This window comes from Pholcus phalangioides, unplaced genomic scaffold (assembly GCF_987345545.1).
Source record: "Pholcus phalangioides strain wild (caught in Gottingen) unplaced genomic scaffold, Ppha-v1.0 ptg000016l_1, whole genome shotgun sequence".
NCBI lineage: Eukaryota > Metazoa > Arthropoda > Arachnida > Araneae > Pholcidae > Pholcus > Pholcus phalangioides.
Window position 1 is genome coordinate 2528563 of NW_028301609.1, and position 23237 is coordinate 2551799.

Sequence of the window (23237 nt, forward strand, 5' to 3'; positions counted from 1 at the left end):
ACATATTCAAGACTTTTCCCAAGAATTCCACGGTAAGTCTATTTTTTCCAGACTAGACATTTTAAAGGATTGGATTGGATTTTGAATTTTTTGGCGCAAGGACCAATTTGGTCAAACTGCGCCAAAGCAAGACATAAAAATGTCCTTCTGTCATGTCAAAAAACTAAAACATATAAAACGGAACATGAAACGTAAAACAATGACATAAATTTTAAAAACTATAATTTGTCATAAAAACCAATGGCTTTGATGAATTTAAAAATGCGAGATGCATCGCTATTGTCATTTAAAATATCATGAAGTGAAAGATGACTATGACCAAAAGTGGTCGTAAAATGATGACGATGATGTGAACAAGTAAAAGCATGAGCAATGGTCAATGGACTTTGACAATGAGGGCACTCTGGTTGACTCTCTCGTAATAACAAATATGATTGTGTTAGGCGACTGTGTCCTATGCGCAACCGGGCAAGCAGAACTTCCTCCTTTCTGTTAGTTCTGCAGCTCGAACGCCAAAGGCCAAGTGTGGGCTTGATGACATGAAGTTTATTATTTATCTGATGGTTCCAATGATCCTGCCAGCGGTGATGCATCACTTCCCGGAGGATTGAGAAGTGGTCACTGGCAGGTACCAAAAGGTTATTGTCAATGTTAGTTGTTGTTCGAGCTGCGGTGTCTGCTTTTTCGTTGCCCGGTATTCCTACATGACCTGCACCCAGTATAATTTTACTGTGGTACCATGATGAATGAGGTAATGCAGTTCATGAAAAATGGCATGAATGAATGGATGAGTGTGAAACGTACAGGAACACAGTGCTTGTAACGCGCTGAGAGAGTCACTATAAATGATGCATCGTCGGTGGCGTTTGCGTCGTATATGACGTAGAGCCTGAAGGATTGCGTACAGTTCTGCCGAATAAATAGAGAATGTGTCTGGAAGTTTGAAAGATGTCTCCTCACAGCAGATGTAGACACAACCGACATGCCCAGGGCTCTTGGAGCCGTCGGTATATATGGGGAAGTACCTATTGTACCTACCCCTGTGCCTAAAGAATATCTGTCGATATATGACATCTGCTGTGGTGGCTCTAGGGTATAATGATAATGAAAGAGAGACATCTGGCAGAGACTGCTCCCATGGTGCCAGTTGCCAAGCAACTGGGGCCACACGACTGATGTCTAATTCTAGTTCTTCCACAAGTGCCCTCATACGAAGACCGTAAGATGGAACACATGAAGGGCGAGCAGCAAATAGTCTATGAAATGAGGGATTAAAAATGACACGATGAAGTGGATGACCTGGTAAAGACTTCATTTTGATATAATATTTCAAAGAAAGTTGTTGGCGTCTTGATGTCAGTGATGGCTCGTTGCATTCGACATACAGGCTCTCCATTGGAGACGTCCGGAATGCTCCAGAACAAATCCGCAGGGCGAGATGGTGGACTGGGTCGAGCACACTCAGATAGCTCCGAGGTGCCGACCCGTATACAATGGAGCCGTAGTCGAGCTTCGATCTTATTAAAGCTTTATATAAGTGAAGGAGCGACTTACGGTCAGCTCCCCACGATGTAGAAGAGATGACCTTCAAGAGGTTCATCGTCTTCATGCAACGAGCTCTTAATTGCGCAATTTGAGGTTTAAATGTAAGTTTCTTGTCAAATGAAATGCCGAGGAATTTTGTATTCTCTACAATAGGTATTTGACTATTATTTAAAAATAATTGTGGGTCATCATGAAGCTCACGACGCCGGCAAAAATGCACAGCGACGGTTTTGTCTGCGGAGAAAGAGAAACCGTTATCATGAGCCCACTTGCTGATCTTGTTGAGAGCAGTTTGTAATTGTCTCTCGGCTGACCTCATATTCACTGATTGATATGATATTAACAGATCATCCACGTAAAGTGCGCCAGTGACTGACAACGGGAGTTGGTTCAACACCCCGTTGAGTCTCAAAATAAAAAGTGTCACACTTAAAATGCTACCTTGAGGTACACCTTGTTCTTGAATTTGGGGAGCTGATAATGTGCTTCCGATCCGTACCTGGAAGATGCGGCGAGCAAGAAAGTTCTTAATGAAAATGGGCAAGTTGCCCCGCAAGCCGCAATTATAGAGGTCGGAAAGAATTCCGTGCCTCCATGTACGATCGTAGGCCTTTTCTATATCGAAAAATATAGCTATCATATGCTCCCTCTTTACGAATGCTTGTCTTATTGATGTCTCAAGGCGTAACATATTGCATGTTGTGGACCTGAACCGTCTAAAGCCGCTTTGATGTTTCGATAAAATATTGTTAACCTCAAGGTAGTGCATAAGGCGATAGTTGACCATGCGTTCCATGAGCTTACATAAACAACTGGTCAAAGCAATGGGTCGGTAACTGTTAGGTTGCTGAGGATTTTTGCCAGGCTTCGGGAATGCAAGAACAATGGCTGCTCGCCAGGTGTCAGGAAATGAATGACTGACCCAGATCCGATTAAATAATATGAGTAAATGTGACAGTGATTCTGGTGATAGATGCCGAATCATGGAATAATGAATGGCATCCGGCCCTACAGCTGAGTCAGGACTTCGCTGCAAGGCCGTCGTCAGTTCATGAAGGGTGAACAAGGAATTGTACCCCTCCGGTGTAAAAGGCCGGAAGGTGTACGATGTACGTTCGGCCGATGATTTAATGGGATGAAACGATGGGGGATAATTCGCATCACTGGAGACAGTGGCGAAATGGGCGGCGATGGTATCCGCAATATCCCTCACATCGCTGATGATAGTGCCATTGGTGTTTAAAATGGTGATTGGATGAGACTGATAATGACCATTGATTTTTCGGATCCGGTCCCAAATGACTTTCGATGAAGTAGATGAATTGATTCCCGTGGTAAACTTTTGCCAGGACTCGCGTTGAGCCTGGCGCCTGGTTCTTCTCGCTATCGCCTTTGCTTTTAAAAACGCCAACTTGTTGTCATGGGTAGGATACCGCCGGAACCTACTCCACGCTTTCTTTTGTGCTTTAATCGTAAGATTACATTCGTGGTTCCACCAAGGTTTAGGAAATTTAGGAAGTTTCGAGGAGACTTTGGGTATTGTTTCTTTGGCTGCTGAGATCATACAACTGGTCACAAGGTCGACACAGTGGTCGACGTCGGATTGCGAAACCATATCCTCCGTGATTCCTGCCTTGACCGTGAAGTCTGCCCATCGGGCGGCCACAAGCTTCCACCGAGGAGGACCCTCAGGTATGCTATGGCTTCGATCAAGGCACTTAACCACTAGAGGAAAATGATTGCTCCCGTGGAGGTCCGGATCAACCGACCAGGACCAGTTGGGCAAGAGTGAGGGTGAACATAAGGATAGATCTATTGCAGTGAAACTATTGTTTGGGGCATGAAAATGAGTGAAACTGCCATCATTCATGATGGCGAGGTCCATGTCTTCTCTAACAGCCGTTCAACCATTTCGCCACGTGGGGTGTTGCTGTTAGAACCCCATATCAGGTTATGTGCATTGAAGTCTCCAAGAAGAAAAAATGGTGGAGGTAATTGATCAATCAGATCTTCTAGATCTCTCTGTAAGATGGTGTCATTTGGTGGCAAATAAATAGAACAGATGGTAATTCTTAGGCCTGTAGAGATTTCCACCGCGATGGCTTGCAGGTTCGTGCGCAGCGTTAGAACGCGCGACGACACGTGATGTGGAACCAGCAGAGCAACACCGCGGCAAGCCCTACTCCCGTCATCGTAGTCAATACGAAAGAGGGAATGTCGCCTGATGTTCCATGTCTCCGAGGGCTTTGTAAAAGTTTCCTGGAGTGCCACGCAAACAGGATGATAACGATTGATCAAATCCTTGAGATCTTCGTAATTGGATCTAAGACCACGAATGTTCCATTGAATTATGTTAGCCATAAATTAGGTAGAAGTAGACGGTTCGAGGTCTTTAAATTTATTCCGGTCTAGTTTACGGCGAGTAGTACCGGAATCTGATCTATTGTCAAGGTCCATGTCACCAATTGATTTGTCATCAAGAAGTGACACATTCTTCATGGATGGACATTTCAGCGCTCTCTGTACAGCTTTTCGTGAATATCCGGTCTTGAATGGTTTCTTTTTCGATTTGTTTGCAGAGTTGATTTTTGGTTTAGTATCTGTAGTTATTTTGAATGTGTTAGCCGTTGCTTTTCCCGCTTCTTCTTCGGAGGTAGTGGACTCCCTCCGGAATCCAGCGGAGCAACAGCGACATTTTAAAGGCATACCATAAAATTAGCATTGCCGAAGAAGATATACCAAAAACCGCAATCGCTGTAACCCTTGGGGTTTATTCGAGTATACAAGATTGAGCTTCGGTCTCGTAAATGCCGCTCAAACATTTATGCGGTTCATGCATTTAGTATTACGAGGTTTACCATTCTGCTATGTATATCTTGATGACATTCTATGCCTGTCTGAAAATGCCGAAGAACACAAAATTCATTTAAAAAACAAATATTCCAACGTCGTCAAAATGCATATTTAGTGTTTCTGAGCTCGAATTTCTGGGACATGTGATCAAACCATCTGGTATCACACCTCGCCCAGACAAAGTGCAAGCTGTACTCTATTTCAGACAACCGGAAACAATAGAGCAATTACGTAAATTTTTAGGTCTCATAAATTTTTATCGCCGTTTCCTACCGCATGCAGCTGAGACACAAGCGCCACTGCATGATTTTTTTAGAAAAGTGATATCCGTACTCTGAGTAGTTTTTTCTCAAAAACTGCTTATCCGAATTCAGTTAAATTTTTAGGATATCTTAATGACATCATGAGAGAGACAGATTTGTGAAATAGAAAAACATAGTTCAATTTTCGACCCACCAGGTGAAAAAGTGGCATTTTTTCATTGCATCTTACATTTCCCCCGAAGGTCCACAAGTCTCAATAGCATACGTCTACCAGAACAGACGCTTGATAGGTCTTGAGTAGTTTCAATATACTGGCACTGCTCTCAGACCAATGTAGCGCTCGTCAGTATACTGACACTACTCCAACCCATATAGCACCCGTTCTAGAGGACGTATTCCGTTGAAACTTAGCATATGTACGATATATGGGTCCGTGAGAAAACAAGTAAAATTCAATTGAAAAGGCCCCCACTTTTTTTTTTTATATATATTATTTTACTGTGTATTTAAAAGATAACTGTTTTCCATCGCTTACTATTTAAGATACTTTTCATCCCTCTCGGACAAAATCATAATAAAACAATTATTCAACCTTTTAAGAACCAAAAAGTGAAATGAAGAAAATCAGGAAATGGAATCATATTGCACTAAACGCTGTGCTGGTTCCGACTTGAAATGCCTTGTAAGGGTGGATCGGTTAAGGGTGGTGTGAACACTCCTCCCAAGACTCCTAATTCCATACGTTCCTAATTGGAACGGAATAATATCTACAGAAATCTCCAGCAGAACGACATCCTCCACTGTAGTGAGTGACACTAGCTGTAATACCCACAACGTTGCCCGGGTTCATATACTGAAAGCATTGAATTAGCTACTGATGAAGAATTCAAAATTCTGAAATTAAATGTCATGATGTTGAACAGAAAAGCTAACAATTCTAACAGTTACTGTGATCAGTCTAAATTAAAAATTACTAGTACAAATCATAAGTGTACCGGTGTATTTTACCATAATAAGTTAAATAATAAAAGCTCAAGAAATTAGAAATTCCGTTCAATTTTTTTCTTTTGTAATCTATAGATTTTTTTAACGTTCTGGTTTCAATTCATATTTTAATTAAGTGTTCCATTACTTTGGACTTATGCGATATTCACAACATTGCGCATTGAAATCGACGGCACTTCGCTAAATATGAAGGTTTTTATCAATTGGCTGAAGCGAATATGAATATAGGAAAGAGAAAAAATTCACCTGCCCTCGCGGGGAATCGAACGTCAGCAATTGTGAGCTTTGGTCTGAGTATGGTCCGACCGCCCACGTACAGTCCCGTTCAGTGCACACGTAGTGGTCTAAGGCGCTCACCGGCAAAGTGAGAGGACGTGGGTTCGGTTCCCGCAAGGACAGTTGAATTTCCTCTCTTTCCTAAATTCATCTACGCTTCAGCCAGTTGTTAAAAACCTTCATGTGAATAGCGGAGCGTGATATCATCCTAGGTCTTCGCTTAACAGTCATAGCTTTTCGACCGTGAGTAATGACTTACTGATGTTTTACTGTATACGCAAAATTTGGCAAAATTTTAGATTGGTCTAAAATTGTAGATTTGTATAGAGAACATACACACACACACACACACAAAGACAGACTGAAAATCAATTTTATATATACGGTATAGATCAGTGTTTCTCAACCGCTGGACCCTGCCATCAGTCGAACCGGGCTGTGATTGATGGCAGGGTCATTTTTCCTCATTTGTTTTCTATTAGTCGTGTGTATGACCAGGCCTTCAACTCACAAAAAAAAAAAGAAATCAACTGACCTCAGGCTTCCAAAGGTTGAGAACCACTGGTAAAGACGACATTCTCTCAGCAATATGTAAGGATAATTTCAAGTTGGATATTTTCTTTTTGTTTTCCGACAGCTTCTGTTGAAGCCCAAATTCAGTCGCATAGAAAAGATAAAAACCATCGGGAGCACTTACATGGCAGCCGCTGGTCTCCAACCTGGCAGAGAAGAAAATGGCGTAAGTATCACCTGACGATAACTTAAAAATTCTCACTTTGAAATTTGAATAACAAAACAGGTTTTTTTTTTTTTTTTTTTTTTTGGTTGCTTTCAATGGAAATGTAAATTTATGTCAGAAGAATAAAAAATTGTTTACGTATGTGTGTTTATCTTTTTTGCGCTGCTCTCAGGACAGTTCCAATGTAAGACGCTATTCAAAACTGTTATTCTTGAATTTTTTTAAAAACATAATATATCTTGACACACACAAATCAGTCATCAGGGTTAAGCTGTCAACGTGTGTGTAATGATTGATGTCTTTTTGTTGTAGAGACTTTCTCCAATATGAAAATGACTTCAAAAAAGAAAAATTAATGTTTTTAACTAAGGTGCTCTAATCGGGGCGGACTTGAGCAGGTGCGAAGAGGGCAACGGTAAAATTTAAGAGGCCGTAAAACGGAATTAAAACTCGTGGACAGCGTGTTTCATTATTTTGAATGATTAATATCTCTGTTAAAAATTCTATCAATTTATAGATAATTTATGTGAAAAATTATGAGTCTTACGCCTTATATTAACAAACACAGGCAAGGACCCTCCCTTAAGCAAGACATTTAGCGGGCCACCTGCATTGTTTTTTAGAAAATTTGCTAACAAATTTAATGTAAGATCGCGAGTCTCTAGATTTCTCGAGTGGTTATCGACCTGTGGTAAGCATGCAATGTGACGGAACATACAGTGCGTATGCAAGAAATTAACAACAAAGGCGGAAATATCGAGTAATGAAGTAATAAAAACTGCAAAATATATTAGTTACGGCACCAAGAGTGTATGCAAGATTCTTACGCATTTCTAGTGAAAAGCCAAGGTAGCAAGATCGTAAGCATTTCCATGTGTGGATGCGCCTTTCCTACGCATTTCAATGGATGCGCCTTTCCTACGCATTTCAATGGATGCGCCTTTCCTACGCATTTCAATGGATGCGCCTTTCCTACGCATTTCAATGGATGCGCCTTTCCTACGCATTTCAATGGATACACAAACCTCCTACACATTTCCAAGGATGCACAAGCTTCCACTGGTATTATACTCGTTTTTACTGGTATTCAAACCTGCTTCGGATCTTTAAGGATACGCAACGCATATCTACCACTGATTTCCAAAAAAATGCTTAAGATTCTTACGCATTTCTAAAAGTACGTGCACCTATTACGAATTTTTAGTGAGCAAAACTGTTAGACCTTCTTAGGGATACACCTTTCGAACATACTTCAAGGGATTCGCAAGTATATTCTAACTAGGTTCAGTAATAGGCAAGAGTCCCACGAATTTCTAAGGACACGTAAACTCTTCCCACGCATTTCAACTGATTCGCGTAAACCTCTCATTAATATCTAGAGATACGCAATGTATGCTTTCTATGCATTTCTAGGGATTCGTAAGCTACCTACGCGTTTCTAGGTGTTCATACGTTTCCTACGCATTGCTAAGGATTCATAACATTTCTTAAGCATTTCTAAGGGTTCGTAAGTTTCCTACGCGTTTCTAGGGGTTCATACGTGTCCTACGCATTTCTAGGGATTCATAAGCTTTCTAAGCATTTCTAAGGATTCGTAAGCTTCCCACGCATTTCAACGGATGTGCAAGCCTCTTATTAATATCCAGTGATACTCGTAAACTCTTTGAACGGGTGGAAAGTGATTTCCCCACCTCAAACCTTTCTCCTATGCTAATAATACATTTTTTTTAGAAACGGTAGGTTATTACAGTTCACAGTACATGGTATCATCGGAACGCGATGACCAATATCGACATGGCAGTTCAACTCGGGCTGAACCGACTGAAAACCCGAAAAAAAAAAAAGAAGCGATTTCGCTAAAATCTTCAAAGAGAAAAAAAATATATCCTGATGATGTCCGCCGCTGGAACTGTCGAAACGTCGAGTTGAAGATAGCCCAATTAGCCTGGAAAAACCATTCACCAATTTTCTTGAAATTTCTTCCTCACCGGACAGCAAAATACCTATGGTTTCGATCTTGTTCTTATCTCTTTTAACACTTTACTCGTATTAACTCATTCGTTAAAAGTTTATTTTCCGTTTTAAATTTAACGCATTAAATTTACATACGTCACTGCACAAATACACTTCCTGCTGTACATGAGGTTTTTTAATTACCCTGTAAATACGCATGTTTGTGCGTAACATGCGCTCGAAAAACTAACACACTTTAGCTAGAATTTATTAAATGAATAAACACTTCTCGGTTAATTTAATATGCTGCTTAATGTATATATATAAATAATAGAATAGTATATGTTAAATTATACATAGCTTCACACAACGAGTTTTTTTTTTAATTAAATTCTGTATTTTCAAGTACGGGAGTGTTATTCATAAAATACTTAATATCAATGTTGGTGTCTGCTCCAGATTTAATCTCGTCAGCGCATAAATGCTTAAACGAATTAACTTGCAAAATTCTCGGTCGTTTATATTTAAGGATTACAATAACCTCGCAGTAACATTGGCAACTAAGGTCGTCTCTTTAGAAATGGAGCTGTGTGAGGTTTTTCTTGAAAAATTACCTTATTCTCGTATAAATGACGTCGTTATACTTTATAAATATATATATAAGAGCTATTTCTGTGATTTTCTTTTCTCTTTACGTAGTCTCTCTAAAAATTTGTCTTCATATATTCCTAGAAATGAGCTATTAATATCGTACACCCTACATTTTACAGGACTCTTATTGCATATTTCCAAGGATTTTCTTTCGTGAAGTGCCCTCTAACAAATTTAAAAACTAATTACAACAACAATTTAAACTAATTTTTTTTTCTTTTCCTGTACCAAAAAAAATCCCACTTCGTAAGAATAACATTTTCCGCTAACCGCATTTGAACGCATACCAGTTCTTTCAAAATTTTTATGAATTTTAAACTATTTGCGAATTTATTAACGAAAAATTTACTACCAAATGCAATGTGCCAAAAGTATGCACCTATATCATAACTGTGTTTCAGATATATTTTGTGTTTTAGAGAATTATAATATACTGAGAAATTTAATTTACTGGACGTTATACCAAAACAGGTATTTAGAAAGAAAACTGACTTGTCTCCTCCGGAAATCGAACCCGGGTCCCCTTCCATACCGGGCAAGTGCCCTAAGGGGACCCGGGTTCGATTTCCGGAGGAGACAAGTCAGTTTTCTTTCTAAATACCTGTTTTGGTATAACGTCCAGTAAATTAAATTTCTCAGTATATTTCGAGCCGAAAATATACCATCGCTTAATTGTAATTATGCTACTGTATTTTTGAAATACATGACATCCATATTTGTTATGGGTATCTTTTTCTCAGCCAACTCGTTGGGCATTTTGCCTGTTGTGGTGTTGTATTTATAATATCATTTTACGACTAACATTCACGGGTTCAGAAAGAGGAAAAGAAACACGTTGAAAAATTAGGTAATTTATTGACATTAGAAATAATATATCTATGAACTTTATGGAATAAAACGCGTCTCGTAAAACAGAAAACTTGCTTTCATTCCGTCAACATACGAAATTTGTCATTTTTCTCTATCAGTAATGAAAAGTAAAACCCCGATATTCACACGGTTCTAAATTCATTGCGTAAGCACATCCGTATATAAAATCCCAATCTTTATCCCTGCATATTTAAAATAAATTTTGAGTTTATATAGTACCTTTTATCATTTTTTACCGGTTTTTTATTTTCTTTTAGGACACATCACGTCAAGGCCACAATGTCGTAGCCATGACGGAATTCGCAATAGCATTAATGACTTTACTCGATCAAATTAATAGAGAATCTTTTCAGCGCTTCAAACTTCGGGTAGGTAAGTATACCAGCGATCACGTTATTTCGACCAATCATTTTGTTCTAAAACAATTATGCCACTATTTTTTCAAAACTCTATATTATAGTATTTAATTTTTTTTTTAAATGACATAAAAATTATAAATGAATGAAGTATAAAAAGAAAACTGTTTGGGGAAAGTTTTATTAAAATAAAATTATTAACATTACATTATTATTTATTAAGAAATTGTGAATATTTTTATTGACTTTAGCATTTATAGCAGTCAGTTCAGTTACAACAGTCAAAACTAAAACTACTGCTTAATTAGAAATGAAAACAAGCATCCCAAAAATGGAACAATGGTAAATAATGGGTTAGGCTTATCTATTGATAAACAGTTTTAATGTTTTTTGGCAGTTTTAACACTTCCAGTAACTCACGAAGAGTTTTCCACGACATTTGTGGACAATTTTGATGGATTCTCGAACGGAAAACAAATTCCGATTACAAAACTAAGATACTGTTTTGCATATTGTTGATTTAATTCCGTGATTATGTCGTTTAAGATGCAATTCTCCCTTCTTTGTTAATTTAACTTCCAAGTTAATTAGCAATTTGTTTAAATTTCTTCTCTTTCTTCTATATTAAAATGTAAATATTTTCTCAATGATCAGATCAACAATTTCAAAATGCATAGGATTCTATTTTTTCTCCTTAAAAGCCGAGTCAAAATTTCGCAAAACGTGTCATTAAATTTCAAGTCAGTAACTTCCAATCTGTCGAAGTGTCTTTCGGATTGACTAGAAAAATTAATGAAAATAATAATTTAATCGCGGAAGACTAATTTTTAGTCTAAACTGAAACTTTATTAGAAATTATTTTAGGTTTTATTCGATAACAAATCATAGTTCATCGAACTTACATGTAATTAATTTCACTTCGTATCCAAAATTATTTTAAGAAATTCTCATTTATTTCTTAATAGCTTTTAGAAGTTTTTATAAAAACTTTCTATGCATTACTTTTTAGTAATTTTTTTAGCATTTCTTTTAAAATTAAAGTTATACCTCTACGATGGACGGTTGATGAAATAAAAGCCGCATTAGAACTTAAAGGACACCCTGTATACTATAACCACAATTATACGCGTAATATTGAAAAACTGGGAAATTAATACACACTATCCAACTTAACTTTTAATCCATACGAATATCTTTCACCGTAACTTGGTAAGTAATGCAAATATAATGTCTTAGTTGCAAAAGACTCATTTTTAATCTAAACTGAAACTTAATTAGAATTTACTTTTGGTTTTATTCGATAAAAAAAAAATCAGAGTTCATTAAACTTGCACATAATTAAATCCAATTTCCACATAAAAATATTTCAAACAAGTTTCTAAGTTAATTTCTTAATAGATTAGAAATTTACAAAAAAAAAACTTTCTCGCACCCCAATTTTTTTGTAATTTTTCTTCATAATAATGTTTCTACGTGATTATTTTACCCCTTCTTTATAAATATGGTAAATAGAGTTTGGCAACATCTTTTAAATTTTTTAACATGTTTTTTTATATGATTTCATTTTACAAACCCAACATTCTTCACAATTTTTTAATGGATTTCATTAAATTTTTTTTTTTTCAAAACACTATTTTGAAAACGAGTTTTAAACATTACAATGAACAACAAGTTTTGACGAAGTTTCTGCGTCAAAAATAGTCATTCGTTATGCGATTCAGTTTTGTGAACACGAATTTGACTATAAAAAGAAGTTGGTCTGACTATGGTTTTCTCTTAAATTACACGTTTCATACACATATCACGGCGCAATACATTGGATCACAACATAAATATACAGGGTGTTCCGTAAATCCTAATTCGGCCTTTATCTCATCAAACATTCGTCGTAGTTGTTATATAGTTCTAATTTAAATAATGCTCAAAACGCGTCCATAAATAACTCCGTGCTAATTTTGAGAGCAAAAAGACACAAATATATATACCTCCCCCCCCCCCTCCCCCAATTTATACAAACAGAACATTGGTATACATAAAAACGCAACTTCAAAAAATACAGTATGTACATACACTGAAGAGCCAAAAAAACTTGTACACCTGCCTAATATCGTGTAGGGGCCCCGCGAGCACGCAGAAGTGCCGCAACATGACGTGGCATGGACTCGACTAATGTCTGAAGTAGTGCTGGAGGTAATTGACACCATGAATCCTGCAGGGCTGTCCATAAATCCGTAGGAGTAAGAGGAGGTGGAGATCTCTTCTGAACAGCACGTTGCAAGGCATCCCAGATCTGTTCAATAATGTTCATGTCTGGGAATTTTGGTGGCCAGCGGAAGTGTCTAAACTCAGAAGAGTGTTCCTGGAGCCACTTTGTAGCAATTCTGGACGTGTGGGGTGTCGCATAGTCCTGCTGAAATTGCCCAAGTCCGTCGGAATGCACAATGGACATGAATGGGTGCAGGTGATCAGACAGGATGCTTACGTACTTGTCACCTGTCAGAGTCGTATCTAGACGTATCAGGGGTCCCATATCACGCCAACTGCACACGCCCCATACCATCACAGAGCCTCTACCAGCTTGAACAGTCCCCTGTTGACATGTAGGGTCCATGGATTCATGAGGTTGTCTCCATACCCGTACCAATACCTTCTAAAGCAGGCTTGCTCTAGAAGGTGTTGCCCGTACGCGTCCATCAGCTTGATGCAATTGGAACCGAAACTCGTCAGACCAGGCAACGTGTTTCCAGTCCAATGTCGGTGTTGTCGGGCTCAGGCGAGGCGTAAAGCTTTGTGTCGTGCAGTCATCAAGGGTACACGAGTCCGAGCCCATATGGATGATGTTTCGTTGAATGGTTCGCACGCTGACACTTGTTGATGACCCAGCATTGAAATCTGCAGCAATTTGCGGAAGGGTTGCACGTCTGTCACGTTTAATGATTCTCGTCAGTCCCGTTCTTGCATGATATTTTTCCGGCTGCAGCGATGTCGTAGATTTAATTTTTTACCGGATTCCCGATATTCACGGTACACTCGTGAAATGGTCGTACGTGAAAATCCAAATTTCATCGCTACCTCGGAGATGCTATGTCCCATCTCTCGTGCGCCGACTATAACACCACGTTCAAACTCACTTAAATCTCGATAACCTGCCATTGTAACAGCAGTAACCGATCCAACAACTATGCCAAACACTTGTTGTGTTGGCATAGACGTTGCCGACCGCAGCGCCGTACTCTGATTGGTTCCATATCTCTTTATTTGCATACGCATGCCTGTACCAGTTTTTTTGGCTCTTCAGTTTATAATGTAAATACGTCTATGTTCTGAGTGCAGTATTCGCAGAGGTATTTGACTTCAAAAATCGGAGGAATATTGGGGAAAAAACAGCGTAAAAAAATTAATTGACAACGCGTCTGATTTGCGCTGTTCTTTTCCAACTTTCCTCCGATTTTTAAATTCAAATATCTCTCACAATATTGAACCTTAGAAACGTGGGGGTTTTTATGCCCTTGGAAGGGACAGGGCAACAACTTTCTAACTGAATTTTGGAGGGCATGATGTTCGTATAGTAGTCATTACTTTTTTTTTTGTTTTAATAGCTATACATCCCCTTGTAGCATGAACGGCGTGTCTGATGTCTACCGGTTATTTGGATATTGTTTCTAATTGGAAGTATGACTGTAAGATCAACGGTACGCCAGCAAAATGCGGCAAAGGGGCATTAAGTAATCACCTTGTATATGTATGCTGTAATCACATTCATATTCATAATACTCGAAAACTGCGGGATAAATAGAATATCTCATGCCAAGATGTTTCAATATCCGGCGGAAGCAAATAGAATGTGAATTTATTAAAACCCTTCTTTTTTTTCGATCAACGCCATCAACTAAATAAAAAATATGAATTTATCGTTTATATTGAGAGGTTTCCGAAGATAATTTGATTCAAGATCACAATTGAAGTTGACGCAATGAAACAAGAAACAAAAAACATTCTCCATTTGAAAAAGCAAAACTAATTTAATCTAGAAAATTGCTTTTGACACGGGGGAGAATACATAAAATTTATCTATTTTCAGGATGGAATCTTCCAGAAGCAGAGAAAGAAGCTCCTTAATTCATCTCATCACGCGACATCCGGGAATTATCCTCCGACTTATACTAATAAAGTGACAATGATTTATTGAACCACTTTTAATTAGGAGCATGTTTCCTCCCATGATAAGTGAAAACTTGAGCCATCTTTTCCGATAAATTAATATTATCTTTAACCATAATTTGAGTTTGACGGTGACAATTTTTTTTTCTTCCGATGATGATGATGTACAACTAAAATTAATAAACTTAGCTTCCTACGATGTGAATTTTAAAATCAGTTAATTGATCATTTTCACGTATATTTTGGTACGATGTCGTAATTTCTCGCATTAAATTAATCTTATCCTCTGTACAACATTCGGTTGAGTAAAAAGACTAAAGTTCGGGAGTAACCTACTGATTCAGACTAATCAGGTAGTTGACAAAAATATGTGCGTAATTAAGCTTGTGACAATCGATCGAATCTTTCGATTTCCCGATAAGACATTTCAAAATTGTTTTTGTATTTTTTTAAGGACTGAATACAGGACCAGTTATAGCGGGAGTTGTCGGTGCTCAAAAGCCGCAGTACGATGTTTGGGGCAATACTGTCAACGTAGCGAGCCGGATGGACAGCTGTGGAGTTATGGGGAGAATACAGGTGAGAACGATAAAGCCGGATCCGTACCAGCGGCAATACGCAGCTTCAACCCGAGCAAAAACCGATCTTGGGGTGTGGCTAGCACAGTGCGGGATTTTTTAATGGTTGATTTTTCGCAGTCATCCCCAACAAGACCAGTTTTGCGCAGAGCTAAATCGCGCAACGAGGTGGGTGTGGACAACACCTTCTAGAGCAAGCTTTAGAAGGTATTGGTGTAGACCCTGCTTAATACAGACGGGAGTACGTATCTTATCTACCAACTTCAAATCAAAATGAAGAAGCGCCTGTGTTATGGATGCAGCTATATTGCGCGTGCGTTCACATATACTGACAGGTCAAATTGGTAGATACAATACGATCTCCCGCAGATACAAATGAAGTTTCCATTGTTGTGAATGAACTCTTTTTTTTTTCTCTAAGTAAAATCGACATTGGTTTCATTTGAGAATATTTCACTTTCAAATTAAGATATTAAAGTTTGCGTTAGTTTATGAAAATGAATGAATGGAGCCATTCAATTGAATTTTTCACAAAGAAAGTGATGCATATATACGTATTTAAAAGTCATATCTATGTGTAAACTTCTAAAATCAACATTATAACAAAACAATGAATTATACTATGTATTTCGGCAATCTTGATGCTTTTTATTCTGGCAATTGCGAGATATTTCGCCTTTTTAAAACCCTCTTCTTCGGCAATGATAAGCCCAGATATCTCTGCAAAGCAGACTTTTTTCGCGAACACGTGATTTGCCCTCCACAAACCTGTCAGATCAACTTCAGCAAGTTTTATGACAGAAGGAGAGAGACGGTGATTTTCTTTCTTCCCTTCGTTGTAGTATAAGAATATTCTTACAGTATAAATAATAGAAAAAGTTCAAGAGTAGTTCTCTTTCTCTGTTTATTGTTCTCGGAGTTTTGGGGACAATAGCGCCAAAGACCAACACAAAATGGCGAAAAAATTTTTTTTTCTCAAAACAAAGGTGGAGCATTTTGCAGATGGTTTAGTCATTTCCACTGTGGCCGCTATAATGCAGATCAGTGAAATTTTAAAAACCGCGAAAGATAATTTTGAAAAATGCGTTACTTCACACGTGCACTTTTACTTTCAAAATTTCATTTCCAAGTTGATGCGATTGACACTTCATAGATGTAAATGAAAAGAACGTGCCAATGTCAAAGGGGAAAACCTAATATTGTTGTTTCGACCTGTAGGTGACGGAGGAGACAGCAAAATGCTTGATGGACCTGGGCTATTCGTGCGAGTGCCGAGGAAAAATCTTCGTCAAAGGTAAAGGCAATCTGGTGACGTATTTCGTTAGGACACCTTTCGATAAAGATGAAACGGCCATCTAATGCTTCAACAAAAAGCAGTTGTGGCGAAGATTCTGTTACGATACAACTCGTCTTCAGAAGCAAAGGAATGGAAGATGAAGAAGCATCTCCTGCCCGCGGTAAAAGGTGTCCTCGTACAGGGCGGCATGTATATCATGTGGCATTCATGAAACACATGTGTTTCGCGTGTTAGTTGTTTCGTAAACATGTTCTACAAAACTTAATTTGCTTGTTTTATTTGTCACGTATAGACAGCGCTTCGAAAATATATCTTCTGGTTTAGAGGAACACGAAATAGAAAAATCATCCGTTGCATTTGTTTTCAGTTCGTTTCTCGTTATGATCACTGTAACACTATTTGAATGACCAGCACGTACACAGAAAGTTCCGTTGTTCCGCCGTATAACTGCTTTTTATGTTAGTTTAACTTAACATTACCGTAGTTTTATGACATCATTCACGATCACCATTCATGTGATAGCACAGTGTGCAAAGATCGTAGGAAATGGCTCGAGTTTTTTGTGAGCACCAAAGAAATGAATTCAACTGTTTCATTTGAATCATTCAATTTAACCCTTGAATTAGTTTCATTTAATTCAAACAAATTTTGAAGGAAATATTGTTACGATTGTTTCATGGGAATATTTTCTCTGACCGATTTTAAATTATTGTCAGAAAGAAAGAGTGAGTTGTTTCTTATGATTTCTCAATGACACCATTAAAAAATTGAACAATTGTTGAAGGATATATTGTTACGAGAAATGAACCAGTGCCTGAGAAAAATTAAGTTTAACTTTCATAAGCTACTTCCAATTATTAATTCAAGGGTCGGTTTGTTTTTAATAGCGACAACAATGCCATCGAGACGCCAGGCAATGACGTTTATACCGGTTCTCAAACGTTTGACACCCATGACTCGCTAGCAATGGCAGCATATATCTGTGGCATCCTCATAGAAATGATTATTGTTTAAAAATCGGGTAATCTCTGACCCTCTGATCTAATCCCTAATTATAATAACAATATCCTCCGTGCTACCTAAAACCCTTACAACCTTTTATTCTCAGACGGTTGACCCTTCTCATCGCACTCCTTTAAGTGGTGCCAATCGATGTTGTTGTTAAGCCATTGCTGGCTGCAAAATCGAAGGCATGTAAATCTTGGAGAACCGTGTATGCATTTTGCTACTTTAGTAAATGAAGGTTGTGTCTATTAAAAATAAAACTCCTTGCATTAAATTTTAATGCCATAATTGAGGGAAAAAAACTCTATAACTCTTATAAAATCCGTTTTTCAAGAATTCAAGAAGAAAACGTAACAAAACATGACAAAATCCTGGTGTATAATTGATGCATATATATCTGTGGATCATTTGTCTCGGTATCCCTCGTTTAAAGAGTGTGATTTCGTCACCGATAATCATTAGCATAAGGTGTAATCTCACTTTATCTAATTTGTATGTACGCCGTTCAATGAATGTGATAAATGTTTTTATATAAAAACACGGCTTCAGTGTTATATAATTGTTTGTGAAAATGTCTATTAAATCACTTTGACTCCCTTTATGACCATATTTAGCCAATTTATGTGCAACATGACCATTGTGTCAGGTATGATTCTTGCAAACTGTTTGTTTCTTGCACGTAAAATAAGAGGTCTTAATACTGGTCTTGTATCACTTCAAAATTATTATATAGTGTATTTTTTCTCCGTGTATATTTTACAGTGAATGTTATAAATCGGTTTGTATGCATAGTAACCGTTATTACGTATAACTACCGAATTCCTCACATTTTCCGTAACATGTACGTGCTTCAATGAGTTTGTTTGCTAATCACTACGCCATCTGAGAATGCGTTTGTAAAAAAAAAAGAGTGATGATTGTTGTTATGAATGAGAATCAAATTTTATAGTAAATTTTATAGTAATTGATCAAAATTACTGCATGTTTGATGAATTTCACACGGAAGATGAAATCTATTGTTGTGTATAAGTCCGTTCGTGTCGTAAGACTTGTCGCAGAAGTGCCTGAAACTAGTTGCATGGCATTTGCTTATACTGTATGTGTGTGTTGTACGTGTTGACATGCATGACCACGATTCAACGTTCAGAAATTCCGTATGTGGTGATGATAAATTTGCATGGGGAAACAAAAACCTCCAATTGAGCTTCGAATGAACCGTTTTGTGAGTGAAATTTGAACTTTTTTTAAATTTACCAAAAAATGACTGACGATACTTTTAGTGCAAACCTCACGTTTTTACGTCAATTTGGTTGATTTTTTTATTTAGTTCTGAAATTTCTCCAGAACTTCTCGCCGACTTTGTATATTTCGTTCATTCGATCGTTCTTGTTGCAACATTCCATGCAGACGAGGGCTAATTAGAATTGAACTATAACTTCATATCCAATTCTGAGAGCCTTTATTTTTCCCATGTTCATCTCAAAGAGATTAGTGTGATAACTGGTCTGCTCTCAGCAATAATTCGATCAGTTTTTTTGACGCCATCTCTTTCCCTAAAGTCGAAGTTCAATCTCTGAAAAAGACACGAGAAATAGGTTACCAGCTCACGAAACATTCATTGAAATTTGTACATTCAGTCTTCAATTGTACATTCCCAATGAACTTTGTACGAAGGCTTAAGCCCACCCTAAGAATTCATCGATATACAATGTAATTACATTATGCAATGCATGTTTTCCACATGGGACGGTCCTGAATCTCGCACACATGGCTTGTTCAGGCCATGCATGCATATTTTATAGAGAGCCGCAAAATTCCAAAGCCCTATCCTGATATCGTTCTCAATTTTGGAAATTTTAAGTTTAATACAGGATTGTGTTAAAGGGAACCCAGGGAGCTAAATAACTTTCTGGTGGTCTCGATTTCATATATTTGGGACTGGGAATTATACATACATAATAAAAGACTGTACATAAATGCTGCAAAATATACTCGTAGAAAAATATGCGTACCCGGACAAAAACAGTAAGCATTCAGACTTTACTGGTTTGAGAGAAATAGTTCTAGAATTGCAAGAAGAAATTATTTTAATATTATTGAAAGAAATAATTTCAGGGAAAAAAAGGCAGAATCAGTGAAAGAAATAATTTCAAAAAAATTATTATGAATAAAAATTAATTTCGGAGAAGTTATGGGCAAGAAATAATTTCAGAAAAGTTATGTATAAGAAATAATTGAGAAAAAAATGACTGAAAATTTATAATTAAGGAAAGAAATAATTTAAGAAAAAATTTTGTAAGAATTAGTTTCAGAATTAGTAAAAGTCCTTCATAATTTTAGGGAGACCCGCCTTGACGTGGTGTCCAAGCCCCCGTTGGCCCATCCGTCGAGGCGTCACCGGATTTAGAACGCAATCGTGAGTGAGAAACAACCTTACACAACGATACAGATACAGAGAAATTACTCGATGTAGTTTTTCTAAACTCGTAATTTCTCTATGAACAGTTTGTTAGAAATTTAAAATATTCATTCTCGAAACGAGTTCAGAACTTTTTCTTTATATGTAAATATTTGTTTTCTCACAAAACTTGAAGATTCACAAACGTAATGAGAAATTCTTCTCTTTCCAATATATAAAGAGAACTAACTTCATACCGAAGGAAAAACGGTTTTTCTACTTTATAGCGCCTCCAGCAAAAGAAATCATTTTAAACGTGAATATTTTACCAAAAATAGTTATTTTTTCTTTTTTTTTGCTTTCAATAATAATAGCATTTCTAAAACTTCAAACTCCTTTTGGCCTCCAGTGGAAATTTCTAACACGGTCGGTAAACCCTAATTATTTATTCAATTCTTTAAGCAAAATATTTTCCCCCCTGTCAAAAAACTTTGTCGTTTCAATAACAAATAAATAAACTCTCCGAGTCTTATAATATAGGCTGAGAGTAGAAGTTTTCAAAAATTTAGTCCGAAAATTATCTTTAAAGAGTGAAAACTGGCTGAATTGTGCAACTTTACGATAGGATACAATTACAAACATCAAGTGTTCTCTTACTGGACGTGGGGAGACTTTGGGGTTCTCTTTCTTCTCCAATTTTGTATATTTTGTGGGGACAAAAATCGAGAAAATTTTATACATTATTACAGAATAGTAGTACATATCACGCAAGAGATTAATGAAAGTTTTTCACATCGATGAAAATTCTGAATTAATGAGAGAAATAATTCCAAAACTGATGAAAACTTTAAATCAATGAAAAAAAATAATTCCGAAACCAATGAGAATTTTAAATTATTGAAAGACGTATTGCAATTCTAAATAAATGAAACAAATGGTCATAAGAAAATTTTGAATTAAAGAAAGAAATAATTCTCAAGCTATTGAACATTTTTTGAATTCAATTTCAATTTATTTCCGTAAATGAAAAAAAAAATTATACAGAACATTTTAAAGCTGAATCATTGTAGATATAATTACAAAATTAACAATGGTTACATAGAATAAATAGTAAAATTAACGAAAGAAGTAATTTGAAAATAATGAAAATTTTTAATGATTGAAAGAAATAATTCCAAAACTAATGAAAATATAGAATTCAAGGTCAAAAAGAAAGAAACTAATTGTGCATTTAATATATAATTCCAGCCCGTAAATGAAAATTCAGAATTAGTGAAAGGCTTCAATAAATAATTCGGGGCCCCTAGTTTTTTATTCGGGGCTTTGCGTCCCTTCGGCCTACAACTGGAAACAAAAATGTGCTCAGTCTTTCGTTCTCCCTCCTATGTTTTTGTATGAATCTGCTAATTAGAGCTCCATGACTCTGTTCCCCCCACTTCGCAAGACTAAAAAGTTTTTGTGGTCTCAATTATTATATTTTTTGATAGTGTTAGCTTATTTTTCAATAACAACAAAAGAAAACCACGGGTGGGCAGTGGAGTTGGTTGCCAACTTCGAGGTGTGAATGCGAGCCGATCTCCCCCGTTAAAAAAGTCTCACCACAGAGAGTAACGGCGCCTACTACGGTAAAATCTTTAATAGTTACACTTCGCTCGTAGATAGAAAAATTTATGGTAGATGGCAACACTACACATAACAATCATTACACGGAAACAAGGTTTACGTTAGGTTCACAACAGGGACACGCACATTCCAACATGTACCAATTCGTTAGAAGTTCTTGAAGACTATTGATGGTTTTCACTTTGCCCCATACTCTTCTTATCTCGGCATTGCTTGTGGGAATTGGCAATACCATTTTCATTGTCCCAAACTCGGTGAACTTGGGAGAAGTTTTCTCCAACAGTGATTTCAAGGATATCTTATTGTTTAAATTATATTTCTAAGCATTTCCCACTCTGAAGGTGCACTTTCTTTAGAGAGACCAAAAATACGTTTTTTTACTGCTTTCTTACTTTCAAACTGAGCACAACTCCGGTCTATCGCCATGGGCAATTTACTACCTAGTGAGTTGTGCCGGAAGTGTGAGTGTATGTATACCTAACAGTCTGGGTGTGTATATAGTGGTGTGTTTGATTTTTCAGTGCTGCCATCTATATTTCAATGAGTGAAGTGTAATGAAATTGAATGTTTGTACCATTGTAGGCCTGTTGCTCCATGTGGCCAGACTTTTTAACGGGAAGATCGGCTCGCATTCGCGCTTCGAAGTTGAGAACCACAGAAAAGCAATTTCAGCCGACCTCCGCTGTGGCGTTCGAACCCGGTTCCTCGCGATGCGAGTCCGTCACTTGACCACCACACAACGGCATTTTTTTCTACTACTTCTCCAAACACCAACTCCGGCCTTATCGCTATATTCCAATTTACTGCCATTAATGAGATTGGTTGGAAATGAAGGCGTGGTCTATTGATGTTCCTTCAAGTTCGTTATAGGGAAAATATCTTATCTATACCCTCCCTCAAGTTCGAACTCGGGACCGTGACAGCAATCTTCACGATGATAGACGAGCATCTTACCACCACGCCACTCGGGAGTTTTCTTTTTTCTTCTACTGCCAAGTGGGCGAAACCCATGAAACGTTTTCTTCCTCTCTTCTAGTCTGAGACTAGAAAATTGGTGGCGACTTAGAGCAAGAAATCTCAGTCTCCATTCTCAAATGTCTGGTCGCCAAGTGGCGAGTTTCGGCCGTCAATTTTCACCTTTACGGTCTAATAAGTCCTCGTGTGCATAGTAATTATGATGCTATCTATGATGATCAACTGTTATTCGATGATCGAAATTGAAATTTTAATCATCTTTTACGATGATTTTTTAACGAAATTTTTGAAGGAAAAAAAATGCTTTCAAACGAGATTCTAGCAAATGAAATTGATTTTGAAATTTCAAAAATTCGATAATATTTTTGGTATAAATTAATTCTTTTTTTTATAAAATGTAATTTTCTATAAATTTCAGGATGTATTGCATCGATATGATCCGAAGTATTTTTGTGTGCGAACAATTTCAAGAATTTATAGTTGCATGCTTCCAAAAATTAATTATTCTTAACCGTTCACTCAAAATACGGGTGGGTTTCTTTTTTAGGATATAAAAATGTTATTTGAGAAATGAAGGACCCATGCATGTTCGGATGATACACAATGCGGACTGTATTTTGTGAGCAATAAATTTGTGCACCTCCTGTAGAATTACGTGTGTGTACCATATATCAGCGGTTCTCAACCGG

General features: G+C 37.3%; 1 protein-coding gene across 2 annotated transcripts in view; it reads left to right on the top strand.

Moving 5' to 3' along the window:
• Ac76E (adenylate cyclase type 2 Ac76E) overlaps positions 1-20871 on the top strand; it is a 303933-nt gene extending 283062 nt beyond the window's left edge. For both annotated transcript variants that reach the window (XM_089245805.1, XM_089245806.1), the window contains 4 exons: positions 6580-6681; positions 10413-10527; positions 15127-15251; positions 16469-20871. In XM_089245805.1, coding sequence (XP_089101931.1) covers positions 6580-6681; positions 10413-10527; positions 15127-15251; positions 16469-16609 — 483 coding nt within the window. In that variant the 3' untranslated portion in view covers positions 16610-20871. The remainder of the gene's footprint in view (positions 1-6579; positions 6682-10412; positions 10528-15126; positions 15252-16468) is intronic.
• Positions 20872-23237: the final 2366 nt, after the last annotated feature.